The 13442-nt window shown below is 47.9% G+C and overlaps 1 protein-coding gene across 1 annotated transcript in view; it reads left to right on the top strand.

Moving 5' to 3' along the window:
- INTS8 (integrator complex subunit 8) overlaps positions 1-13442 on the top strand; it is a 793677-nt gene that overhangs the window by 150129 nt on the left and 630106 nt on the right. The window contains exons 9-10 of the mRNA XM_086966019.1: positions 12035-12190; positions 13209-13309. Coding sequence (XP_086822145.1) covers positions 12035-12190; positions 13209-13309 — 257 coding nt within the window. The remainder of the gene's footprint in view (positions 1-12034; positions 12191-13208; positions 13310-13442) is intronic.

Raw genomic sequence — 13442 nt, 5'->3', positions numbered from 1 at the left:
GGACTGAAAGATCTTGGCCATGTATTTAGGGCCCTCTCCTATCATGCTCTTATGTATGGTGCATAAAGTTTTGAATTGGACTCGCTTCCTCACTGGGAGCCAGTGGAGTCTCAGCAGCAGGGGATTAGAAGGGGTCCTTGCTGGAGCGTTCAGGACAATCCTTGCAGCAGTATTTTGGATTACTTGCAGTTTACTGAGCTGCTCCTCGTTTGCTCCGAGGAGCAGCCCATTGCAGTAATCCACCCTGCTGATGACCAGAGCCTGCACCAGCGTTTTTCTGTGATGGTCTGGTATGTAGGGGAAGACTCGTCTCAACATCCCAATAGCCCGGAAGCAGGTGCCAGCAACCTGATTAACATGTCCCTTAAAGGTAAGTTGCTGATCGAAGAGCACTCCCAGGTTCCTAACAGAGCTCTTAGGGGTGGGGACAGGACCTAGCTCCACGGGCCACCAGTCGGATGACCAATATGTTGCCGCTTGTCCAAAACACATGACCTCCGTTTTCCCCACATTACACTGCAGACAGTTAGTTGACATCCAGTCTGCAATGGCTCTCATGCCATCTGCAAAAGATCTTTTTATTGCAGATGTGAGAGTTTTGAAAGGGAAAAGGAGTTGGGTGTCGTCGGCATACGACACCGGGGTGAACCCGAAAGATCTAGCTAAGTTGGCTAGGGGTGCCACATACACATTGAAAAGTGTAGGACTGAGGCATGAGCCTTGTGGCACTCCCTTATTGAGCTCCCTTAGCGTGGATTTGTGGGAGCCCAGCCTAACTTCTTGGACACGACCAGTCAAAAAGCTCTTCATCCATGTCAGAGCCTCTCCCTCCACACCCACCTCACCTAGGCGATCAAGAAGCACCGTGTGAGACACCGTATCGAAAGCGGCGGAAAGGTCCAACAGCACCAGAATCATGGAGCTGCCCTCATCCAGTGCCATTCTGATGTTATTGGTCACTGTCTGAAGGGCTGATTCTGTGCTGTGGTTTGGCCTGAAACCAGATTGTGAATAGTCCAGGCCATCCGTCGCTTCCAGATGTTGAGAAAGATAGGTGTTCACGTGCCTCTCTGTAACCTTGCCCAGGTAAGGCAGGAGGGAGATAGGTCGTAAGTTGGAGAGGTCTGTCCAAGGAGAAGATGCCTTTTTTCTAATCGGGTTCACCACCGCCCTTTTCCAATCTGCAGGAACCTGACCTTTCTTTAAGGAGATGTTAATCACATCCAGCATGTGCGGACCCATAAGAGAAATCATGGGGCCGACCATTTTAGTTGGAATAAGGTCATTAGGCGATCCAGATTTAATGTGGCTGCAGAGGGAAAGGAGCTCTGTGTTGGTGATTGGAGGAAAATATGAAAGGGTAGGTTTGTTGCTAGATACTAGTTTTTGAGGATAGGGGTGGCCTGTGTCAGTAATTTTTATAGCGTCATTGGCTGTTACTATTTTTGCATAAATGTTGTTTATTTTATCCTCATCCTTATCTAGCGGGTCTATTACCATACGCTGAAATGTGGTGTGATGACAGAGCTAACTGGTAGAAGGAATTGCTCTCTGGATCCTCTGTGACCCCTGAGCTCCCCTAACTGTTTATGAGCTGTAGTAGTCTCCCGGTGGGTACTCCTTTTATACTTACTCAGGTGGCCAAAGCCTGGGAAAAGGCTATCACAAAGGTTCTAAAGTGGGCAGCCTATGCCATGCTCCTCCTGATCTGATGGCTGCACCCTTTCTTGCATGTTCGGGATTTTATGGATGTTACTAAATGGCTGGAGGGGGTTTGCCAGATTATGGGAGACCACTGACCGTTTTTGCAATATGCAAGCATATCACGCACAGCCTATGAGATCTGGACATAATTTCCTGAGGAACCTGAGCAGTTGCAAGTCCTACAGGTGATTCTAGATCCTGGCTCCTTCAAGGGTATTGCCTCCTGGCTAAATGCAACCCTAGAAAACGACAGGCAGAAGAATATTGCGCTGAAGCAGATGAATATTGAGCTGAAGCTCGCCACCAGGGATAGAGAATTGGAGACCCCTCTTATGGATGGGGAATGGACCAGAGCTTTCGCACAGGTGCGAGAAGTAGCCAGCAATGCTCAATTTAAGTTGGTACAATTTTACTTCCTGTATAGAGCATACTTGACGGCACGGCGCTTGCACAGGGCTTATCCGACTCATCATGCGGGTTGCGCTAGGTGTGGTGCGATGCCATCAGATTTTGGATATGTAGTGGGACTGTGCGCAGTTACAGACGTTTTGGGGTGAGGTACAGGACAGGGTGACAAAGGTGACTTTAGAACTTACGACCCGGCACTGCCTACTGGGGCTGTTGCCTCTTCCCAAGAAGGGGAAAAAAAGGTATACATTTGCTCAACTTGAAGAAATAGAAACCTTCTCAGGAGTTCACTGATACACCTTGTTCTTTAAACCAACAAAGAAGAAATAGGCACGGAATCTGTAATATAAAAAACATGCATTTATTAACCTCACATGAGTGAACTTGCATCACACAGTACTCTCAGGCCACTGTAGGAGGCATTCTAAGGAGCACAGGAAACAGGGGCCCTATATATGCATAGGTTACATAGTCCGCATAAAACCAAGGGGAGGTCCTGGCACATACAAGCATGCTTATTGAATAATATGGGTATACAAAATTTGCTTGCTCAACAAAGTGGGAGGGGAGACTAAACTGCTTACATCAGTAAGGATAGCCTGACAGTTCTATACTAGAAGCAGGTGCATTCTACTAGCTAGGCCTTTCTGAGCATGTGCAAGGCTCTTGAAGAGGGAGAAAGCACATAGCAAGCACATGCCTAACTAAGATGGCTGCCAAGTACAAAATGGCTTTCAGCTCATGCTAACAGCGATTCCTGCAATCTTTAACAAACTGGGCTTAGTACTTGTACGGCAGTGTATAGCCATACGCTGGGTCAGTTCTACCTCACTGACCTTGTCTAAAGGGAGGGCTGACTTCCTGAAATGGGTGGCAGCGGAGGAGTCTGGGCCCCAAAGCGTTTGCACGTGTAGCATAGAAAGAAACCTTGAGGATTGGGGTACCATGCTAGATACGTTGGGTCACAGATGCATCCACTTCACCTTCAGGAAACCCACCACACACCACTACACCCAACAGCTGCCACGCCGCTGCTGGGGCAACGTCACCAAGGACCAACTTAGTACCACCCTCGCCCTGAAACCACCCGCCGACCCCACAGACCCAGACACCGCAGCAACCAACCTAAAACAGTGGATCAACGACTGCGCCAACACCCTCGCCCCTCTCAAGACCTCCACAACCAACCACACTAACAAGAAAGCCGCCTGGTTCACCGAAGACTTCCGGAGCTCCAAGCGCACCTGTCGGAAGCTGGAGAAGAAATGGCTCCACGACCGAACACCAGACAGCCACACAGCCCACAAGAACGCCACCCGCAGACACCACCAACTCATCAGGACCGCCCAGAGGACCGCCTTCAAGGACCGCTTAGACAACAACGCACACAACACCAAAGAGCTCTTCAGCATCGTGAAAGAACTCCCCAACCCCAGCTCCAACTCCAACGACATCCCACCTTCACAAGACCTGTGCGACTCCCTGGCCACCTTCTTCCACCGCAAGATCGCGGACATCCACGACAGCTTCAACTCCGACACCCCCGCACCCACCACAGAGTCCACCACCCCTGCGACCACCACCCGTGTGACCACCACACGCACCAGTCGCTTGACCGCCTGGTCCAACGTCAGCGACGAAGACACCATCAAAACCATGAACTCCATCCACTCCAGATCCCCATCTGACCCCTGCCCTCACCACGTCTTCAACAAAGCCAGCACAACCATCGCGCCCCACCACCGGAAAACAATCAACAGCTCCTTCGAGACAGCAACCTTCCCGGAAAGCTGGAAGCACGCCGAGATCAACGCCCTTCTGAAGAAGCCCAAGGCAGACCCCAAGGACCTCTCCCATTCCCGGCAAAAGTGACAGAGAAGATTGTCAACAAACAGCTAACCCGCTACCTCGAAGACAACAACATCCTGGACCCCTCCCAATCGGTTTCCGCAGCAACCACAGCACCGAGACCGCCCTCATCGCCGCCACTGACGACATCAGGATCCTGATGGACAAAGGAGAAACAGCCGCCCTCATCCTCCTGGACCTATCAGCAGCCTATGACACAGTTTGCCACCGCACCCTATCAGCTCACCTCCATGACGCCGGAATCCAAGAGAAGGCCCTGGCCTGGACCACTTCCTTCCTCTCCGGCAGCACCTAGAGTGTCCGCCTCCCCCTCCCCCTTCCGCTTGAAAACCACCGAGATCATCTGCGGCGTCTCACAGCCCGACGCTTTTCAATATCTACATGGCACTGCTCGCCCACATCGACGACAACATAACCTCAACATCATCTCCTACGCCAACGACACCCAGCTGATCATATCCCTCACCGAAGACCCCCACACCGCCAAAGCCAACCTCCACAGTGGAATGAAGGCCGTAGCCGACTGGATGAAGGACAGCAGACTGAAGCTGAACTCAGACAAGACGGAGGTCCTCATTCTCGGACCCACCCCATCAGCCTGGGACGACTCTTGGTGGCCCACATCGCTAGGCACAGCCCCGGAACCCACAGACCACGCACGCAACCTGGGGGTCATCCTCGACTCCACCTTCTCCATGACCAGGCAAGTCAACACCGTCTCCGCGTCCTGCTTCAACACCCTCCGAATGCTCCGCAGGATCTTCAAATGGATCCCTTCCGACACGAGAAAAAACGTCACCCAGTCCCTCATCACCAGCAGACTCGACTACGGGAACACCCTCTACTCAGGAACAACAACCAAGCTCCTGAGACGACTACAACGAATCCAGAACACCTCGGCATGACTGATCCTCGACGTCCCCCGACACAGCCACATCACACCCCATCTGAGAGCCCTGCACTGGCTCCCCATCAACAAGAGGATCACCTTCAAGCTCCTCATCCACGCACACAAAGCACTACACAACACCGGACCTACATACCTCAACAACCGTCTCAGCTTCCACACACCCACCCGTAGCCTCCGCTCAGCCAACCTTGCCCTCACCACGGTTCCTCGTATCTGGAAAACCACTGCCGGCGGCAGATCCTTCTCCTACCTCGCCGCCAAGACCTGGAGCGCTCTCCCTACCAACCTACGACAGACTTAGGACCTGCTGGCCTTCAGAAGACTTCTCAAGACCTGGCTCTTCGATCAGTAGCGACCTGGCTTTTCAATCAGCAGCAGCCACCCCCCCCCCCCCCCCCCCCCCCCAAGCGACTTGAGACCCTCACAGGTATGTAGCGCGCTTTAGAAATGCAATGATTGATTGATTGATTGAACATGATGCAGCCCTGAGAGATGAGTCTGATTCAGCCGCACCGGAAGAGGGTGGCAGGCCCTCTGCTGCGTTAGCTGATGCTGGGACTGAACTAGAAAAGCCGTTGACCCTCCCACACCCACCCACTCCTACTTCCTCTACTGCTGGTGGGTCCACTACAGAATCACAAATAGACTAGCCTTACGCATTATTTCCTCCGGTAACCTCCGAACACAGTCTTTGAGCTTAAAGTTCAGCTCTCTACTCACAGTAAATGAACAACTTCTGATTGGATCCTGCTCATTCACACAAATGCAGGAAGGTGCAAAGTTCCCATTGAACATCCTACAAAGTGATTTACTTCTCTATAGAGAATATTGTTAGAAAAGTACAACGTGAAACTAGGGAATCAATAGAAAATTTAAAAAGTTAACAGTAGAACATAGGATTGTCTATTCTCTTTCTGCTGAAAGGGTTAATGGAAGACATGCTTCTTAAATATAATAATACTACGAATGCATTTGTAAACACAAATACCCCTAAAAAGAGGCAGTAAAAGTAGGGATTAAAATGAATAAAAAAATGAAGACCAGAACCCTCATGGCAAAACATCACTCTCTAACTATGATAGAGCAGCTAAGGCATTATTGAATAACAAGAATTGGAATGCAATAGGGCTCGCATTAGAAAAGTTTGAGCTATTGGTCTTATAAATGAATTTTTTTTATTTATGTGTTATTTTTTAAAATAGCTAAATTAATAACTTTGTCAATTACAATGCCGATAGTTATAACTTTCGCAAATGTGACACCTATAGTATCTGTAATGCAACATGTTTTGTATTTACGTGACTTAGAAGTATTGATATTACAAATAACAATGGCTTTTACTTTTTTTGAATAATTAATACTTAAATAATTTATTTAATTTGTAATGGCAATTGCTTAAACTTTTGTGAATAACTTTTGTGAAGATTATGTTCAGTGTTTTTTATTGTGACGAAAATCCAAGAACAGAAGTGAATTATTAACATCTTTTTGTGATTTGTAATAAAGCGTGAAAGCTTGAAAACAGCTTGAAACATTGAAAGAACATATTTGAACCAGTGATGCTGTGGTTGCGCTAAGTGATGCTGTGGTTGCGCTGAGTGATGCTGTGGTTGCGCTGAGTGATGCTGTGGTTGCGCTGAGTGATGCTGTGGTTGCGCTGAGTGATGCTGTGGTTGCGCTGAGTGATGCTGTTGTGGCGCTGAGTGATGCTGTGGTGGCGCTGAGTGATGCTGTGGTGGCGCTGAGTGATGCTGTGGTGGTGCTGAGTGATGCTGTGGTGGCGCTGAGTGATGCTGTGGTGGAGCTGAGTGATGCTGTGGTGGAGCTGAGTGATGCTGTGGTGGCGCTGAGTGATGCTGTGGTGGCGCTGAGTGATGCTGTGGTGGCGCTGAGTGATGCTGTGGTGGCGCTGAGTGATGCTGTGGTGGCGCTGAGTGATGCTGTGGTGGCGCTGAGTGATGCTGTGGTGGCGCTGAGTGATGCTGTGGTGGCGCTGAGTGATGCTGTGGTGGCGCTGAGTGATGCTGTTGTTGCACTGAGTGATGCTGTGGTGGCGCTGAGTGATGCTGTGGTGGCGCTGAGTGATGCTGTGGTGGCGCTGAGTGATGCTGTGGTGGCGCTGAGTGATGCTGTGGTGGCGCTGAGTAATGCTGTGGTGGCGCTGAGTAATGCTGTGGTGGCGCTGAGTAATGCTGTGGTGGCGCTGAGTAATGCTGTGGTTGCGCTTAGTGATGCTCTGGTTGCGCTGAGTGGTGTGTGCATCGGTGGAGCTTAGTTGGAGCATCGGTGGAGCTGTGTGGTGGGTGCATCGGTGGAGCTGTGTGGTGGGTGCCTAGGCGGAGCTGTGTGGTGGGTGCATCTGCGGAGCTGTGTGGTGGGTGCATCGGCGGAGCTGTGTGTTGGGTGCTTCGGTGGAGCTGTGTGGTGGGTGCATTTGTGGAGCTGTGTGGTGGGTGCATTTGTGGAGCTGTGTGGTGGGTGCATTTGTGGAGCTGTGTGGTGGGTGCATCTGTCGAGCTGTGTGGTGGGTGCATCTGTGGAGCTGTGTGGTGGGTGCCTCGGTGGAGCTGTGTGGTGGGTGAATCGGTGGAGCTGTGTGGTGGGTGCATCGGTGGAGCTGTGTGGTGGGTGCATCGGTGGAGCTGCGTGGTGGGTGCATCGGTGGAGCTGGGTGGTGGGTGCATCGGTGGAGCTGTGTCGGTGGAGCTGTGTGGTGGGTGCATCGGTGGAGCTGTGTGGTGGGTGCTTCGGTAGAGCTGTGTGGTGGGTGCATCTGTGGAGCTGTGTGGTAGGTGCCTCGGTGGAGCTGTGTGATGGGTGCATCGGTGGAGCTGTATGGTGGGTGCCTCAGTGGAGCTGTGTGGTGGGTGCATCGGTGGAGCTGTGTGGTGGGTGCATCAGTGGAGCTGTGTGGTGGGTGCATCAGTGGAGCTGTGTCGGTGGAGCTGTGTGGTGGGTGCATCGGTGGAGCTGTGTGGTGGGTGCATCGGTGGAGCTGTGTGGTGGGTGCATCGGTGGAGCTGTGTGGTGGGTGCTTCGGTGGAGCTGTGTGGTGGGTGCATCTGTGGAGCTGTGTGGTGGGTGCATCTGTGGAGCTGTGTGGTGGGTGCATCGGTGGAGCTGTGTGGTGGGTGCATCGGTGGAGCTGTGTCGTTGGAGCTGTGTGGTGGGTGCATCGGTGGAGCTGTGTCGTTGGAGCTGTGTGGTGGCTGCATCGGTGGAGCTGTGTGGTGGCTGCATCAGTGGAGCTGTGTAGTGGCTGCATCGGTGGAGCTGTGTGGTGGGTGCATAGGTGGAGCTGTGTGGTGGGTGCCTCGGTGGAGCTGTATGGTGGGTGCCTCAGTGGAGCTGTATGGTGGGTGCCTCGGTGGAGCTGTGTGGTGGGTGCATCGGTGGAGCTGTGTGGTGTATGCATCGGTGAAGCTGTGTCGGTGGAATGACACATAGAGGGGAGAGACGGCCGGTGGGGAGTGTTATAGGGAGTTGAAAGGCTGAGGTGAAAGGAAGAGTCCGGTATGAAGCAAAGACTCTAGTGAAGGAAAGGGCAGGATGACAAGGAGAGTCCGTGAAATGCCGGTGGAGAGTGCCACAATGAGAGACCTAAAGATTGTGATGAAATAGGGGACTGGGTGAGAAATGGAGAGCCTTTGGTGAGAGGAGGTACAGAATGACGAGGGGAGAGATAGTACGTGAAGTACCGGAGGGGAGGTTGGGGGGCTAATAGAAGAGCGTGAAAGCAGGGACTCTTGTGAAAGGAGGAGTCCAGTAAGCAGTCGCAAGCCTCTGGTGAAAGGAGGGACAGTGTGACCAGGAGAGCTGAGAGTGAGCAGTGAAGTACCGGTGGTAGAGCTGTAATGAGAAGGAATGGATGAGATGGAGAAGAGTGAAAAAGCTGGGATGAAAGAGGGGCCGGGTGATAAAAACTGAGGCCATGTGGGGAAAAGAGGGACAGTAGACACGGAGAGGCAGCCCATGGGGAATGCCATTAGGAGAGACTGAAAGAAGCAGAGACTCTAGTGTAGAAAGGGGCAGGATGACCAGGAGAGCGGAGAGACAGCTGTGAAGTACAGTTGGGGGGCGGGGGAGGGAGGGGGGTACCACAAGGACCGAGCGAATGACAGATGAAATGAGTAATCAAGTAAGAAAGAAAAAGACTGATGATTGGAGGGACAGGGTAACAAGGAGACAGGAGAGATAGCTGTGAAATACCGGTGGGGTGTGCCACAAGGAGAGACTGTAAGACTGAGATGATATGAGTGAGGGGGTGAGAAACAGAGAGCCTCTGGTTAAAGATGGGACAGGGTGTCAAGGAGAGGGGGGAGACAGGCTTTAAGTACTGGTGGGGTGTGTCAGGAGAGACTGAATGCTTGAGATACAAGAATTTGCAATGCAATCAGTGTTGTATTTATGAAAGTTAGAGGTACTCGTGTTTTTAATGGTAATGTTTTTACATATGATATTTTGTTTGCAGTTTGGATTTTTATTTATTTTTCCGAGGAAATTAGAGTTATACTTATTGTGGTTGTAAATCAAGCGATCAGCGCTCAGGAGACTGCGGCAAGGGAAGTCGTTTGGGGTGGGGAGATGAGAGGCTGCGACAGGAGAGACAAGTTGGATTAACAGTGAACAGCGGGAGGGGGGTAATTTGGGTACGGGAGAACTGGCTGTTGGTTCAACACCTTTGGAAAAGCAAATCAATTGGTTTGTGAAATAAAGAAATGCAAATATGTAGTGAAAGCGACTCCGATCTTAAACTATTAAAGGCACTCTAAAAGTCAAAGCGTTGCCGTTTAGAATGAAAATAAGAAGTGAGTAAACGTGGGCTTGCTTTGTGAAGTAAATAATTAAAGGGAGGAAGGGTGACGAGACGCACGGGGAGCAGCAGGCCGTGCAGTGAATAATTAGGGGAGGAGAAATGCCAGCCTGAGGCAGGGCGCACGCTGAGAAGCTGTGGGAGGGGAGGCTGGGCTGCCTTTGATGTGGTAATGCGAGGCAGGCAGGCAGGCGGCTGGGCGGCTGGTGGCATTGTGCACGCGCTTTTTAGGGCTTGCGCTTGCGCATTGACCTAAAAAGCACATGCACTGCAAGGAATCGCCAGTGGAATCGCCAGTGGTGGTTAAACTCTGGATAAGCCACAATAGAGCTTTGCCAGCTATGCGCAGAAGCTCATCAGCAGGCGAGCCCTAAAAATGATGGAAATAAAAAGTAGTTTTACTAATGGAATTAAAGAAACTAACATTCTACCCGAAACTAAAGAAATATCCTTACAACTATGACCTACAGACAATTCATAGACTCACGTCCTAGAATACACCTTTCTTAACGGATTTATAAATCTACCTTGAGCTAGAACATCCTGCAAAATGAAAGGTAGCCTCGATATCCCTCATTACTAAAACAACAACACTGGATAGTACAGAGCTCAACAAAAATTACAGGTTGATTTACAACATCCCCTTCACTCTCAACATTACCTAGAGATGAACAGTGTTTTGGGTACTCATTAGTCTGGTTTTAGGGTTAATCAAGGTACAAAAACTGCCCTGTTCTTCAAATACAAGGATGACTCTACTCTTGTCATATATTAGATTTTTTAGCAGCTTTTGATAATCTCAGGCACACTATTATTTTTGTGTCGGTGCCTGACACAACAAGGAAGGGGGGCATGTCTTCTCAGTGATTGGAGGGTGATGGACTGTGTAATGTAGACAAATTCCTTCTTGAAGAGAAGTTGGTTTAGCCCAGAGATTACTAAAATTAAAGATTATCTTTCATAACTGATTTGACGACACCCAGGTATAGGTTCACTGGACAAAAGACCCTTAAAAAAAATTCAAAAACATTAAGTAATGGATGGGTTTGATCGGGCCAAACCTCATTGAGCATATAATGGACTTTTTATTATGAGACTCTGATGTAACTATAAAATGGGGTAAAAAAAAGTATCCGTGTTCTGTAGAGAGCACTTCAACAGTTATATTGAGGGGAAAAATGAAAACTTTAGGGATCTACTTTGACTTGCTAATGTTTATAAGTAGTCATTTCAGTGAAACTTTCTGTAGCTTAATAGCATACCAACGTTCTGAGACAATCCACTTCTGTTTTAGAATTGTAAGAGATGGCCACATCTCAAGAATAAAGATTGAAGCCAAAATAGATTATTGTAAAGCACTTTTCGAGACTACTACCAAAGAAACAAGGCTACTTCAAGCAATTGATAATGTAGCTATGAAGGGTGTAAATAACCTCCCAAGGAGGAAACGCATTTCTCCAGGCTTGATGGAAAGATTCTGGTTGCCCTTTGAGATGAGGGTTGAGTTTAAATACCTAACCTTAACGCATAATTCAGCATTGGTAAAGTGCTGGTACACTTGGAAAACGTAACAAGTGTACCAACTAGACAATGAGCTTAGGTCAGGGGGCAAAACGCTAATTAGCTGCTCTTGATCGAATAAGCTATGTGAAAAATGAAGATCTTTTCTCTCTCTCGAGCCATTAAAATATTGAATTGCCCTACCTGTTTTAAACTTTACACCAAGTTATTGCCATTCAAGAAAGAAAATAAAACTGTTATGTTCTAGGTAACGGTCATTATATGACGTAACACTGTTCCTGAGCTTTTGGATGCCCAAGGCTTTTTGCTTTTTTTTCACTATACACATTTATAATTGCAAACATAAATGCATAATTGAAGCCTCTCTATTTTGGCCTTTGTTGTCATAAGTTTTGCTCTTGTTTTCACCTTTTTGTTCGCATTGGGGGCAGTAAGGAGACCATTCAGACTTTCTCTCCCCTCAGTGAACTTTTGTGTCCCTGCTTACAAAGTCTTTCTTTTTCTACTTCTAATCAAGGGATCTTCTTTAGCTTGGTTCAAAGTACTATTTTTGTCCCCTTGAGCATACCTTCAGAAGAAGTGTTGCCAGCTCTGTGTACGCACATTCCTACAACTTCTCTTTCCATTGTGGGGATGTGAAACACATATAAAATATTTGAAAATGGTTGAGTCCTGGGGTGTTTAAAGGTCCCGATTCTGAGACAGATATCCACTCTGGAGAAATGTTGTTTTTCAGTTACTTCTGATGTTTTAAAACACTTTTGTCATTTTCTGCCTCTGCTCTATAACAATTGCCTTCATTTTTGTAGATTGGTTCAGTATCGGTCCATTGCACGATCGATGTGAAGCGGCTAGCTGGTTATTGTCAAGCGTGTGGTGTTCTTGCTCCCCCTTCTGACATGCCATCGTCTCAAGGATCACTCTATAGTGTAATCCATAACTGCCTTAGATCTGGAAACGGCCAAGTAAGAAACATGAGAGCACAGTTTGTTTGATATATTTCCTGTGTTGTCCATTTCTGTTTTACATTTGACCCATGCATGGTATCCTGTAAATTAGAGAGATCCCTTGGTTTTAGTAATCTGCATGTCACTTCATCGACTAGTCAGTCCTGCAGTTACTCTGATTGAATTTTGTAGTACAATGAATTGCAAGTAGATCATTGGTTGTTTATTTCACAGACCTTATCTGTCTTGGGTGGAAAGAATACTAGCTACAATTTCCACTTTTAGAAAAAGCTATTGTTTCTTGCTATGCTTCATTTTGGAGTGATAATTTGAAGCACTTGTTTACATGCACAACCAATGAGAAATATAGACTAGTAGTTTTGGTAACTTGAGCAGTATAAATACCAGGTGCAATTATTACTTACCATAATAGAAGTTAGTAATAACATAAAACAAAACATTGGTATTTGTAAAGCGCATGTTCATCCAGAAGGATATTTTGGCACAGGATAACAGATGTTTATTGCTACCCAATTCAATGATACTCATTTAATCGACCTCAGAAAGATGAAAGGCTGATTGGACCCACCAGGATTTGAACCTGTGACAATGAGGTCCGACACTGGCCCCTACAGTAGATGCATTAGTCCACTAATCCTCCAGACCCTCAGAAGGGTGAAGGGCTCTAGCTGACATTGAATTTCTGATCTGAAAGTCAAATCCGATGTCAGCAATGAGCACTGATCTCACGGAGATGTGATTCCAGCCACCTGTTTTTACTTGTTCTCCATTCTGAAAAATGTAAATAGAGGGAACAAGGAGCATTTTATTTTTTGACATCTCAAAATGTTGGTTCAGAACAGCTTTATTGCAAATTGTATTTAAAATATCTTTATGATCATGAATTGAGCAGTAGTAATGGCGAGTTAGACTCCAACAGCTTGGCATATATACAATATTGAGACTGTTACAATCTAGTTTTAAATTGAGAATGTTGTTCAAGTAACTGATGCAGTGCGGTGTACCATTTTTTCAGCCAATAGTCAAGATTTTCCTTGAAGACAATCAAACAAACAGTTTACCTGACCAGTTCCGGCAGTCTGTGCTCAGGGAACTCTTCCAGAAAGCTCAACAAGGGTAAGAAATTGAGTGGCAAATCCCTGATGAAAAATCATTTTCAGTGTAGACATAAGTTAAAATGTACCTAAATAAAAATTTAGAAGCCATGTAATAATCCTCTGATTTTTCTGCACTAATAGAATATTGGTTT

This window comes from Lissotriton vulgaris, chromosome 4_1 (genome assembly GCF_964263255.1).
Source record: "Lissotriton vulgaris chromosome 4_1, aLisVul1.2, whole genome shotgun sequence".
NCBI lineage: Eukaryota > Metazoa > Chordata > Amphibia > Caudata > Salamandridae > Lissotriton > Lissotriton vulgaris.
The sequence above is the reverse complement of the archived record's forward strand: the minus strand, read 5'-3'. Positions and strand labels throughout refer to the sequence as shown.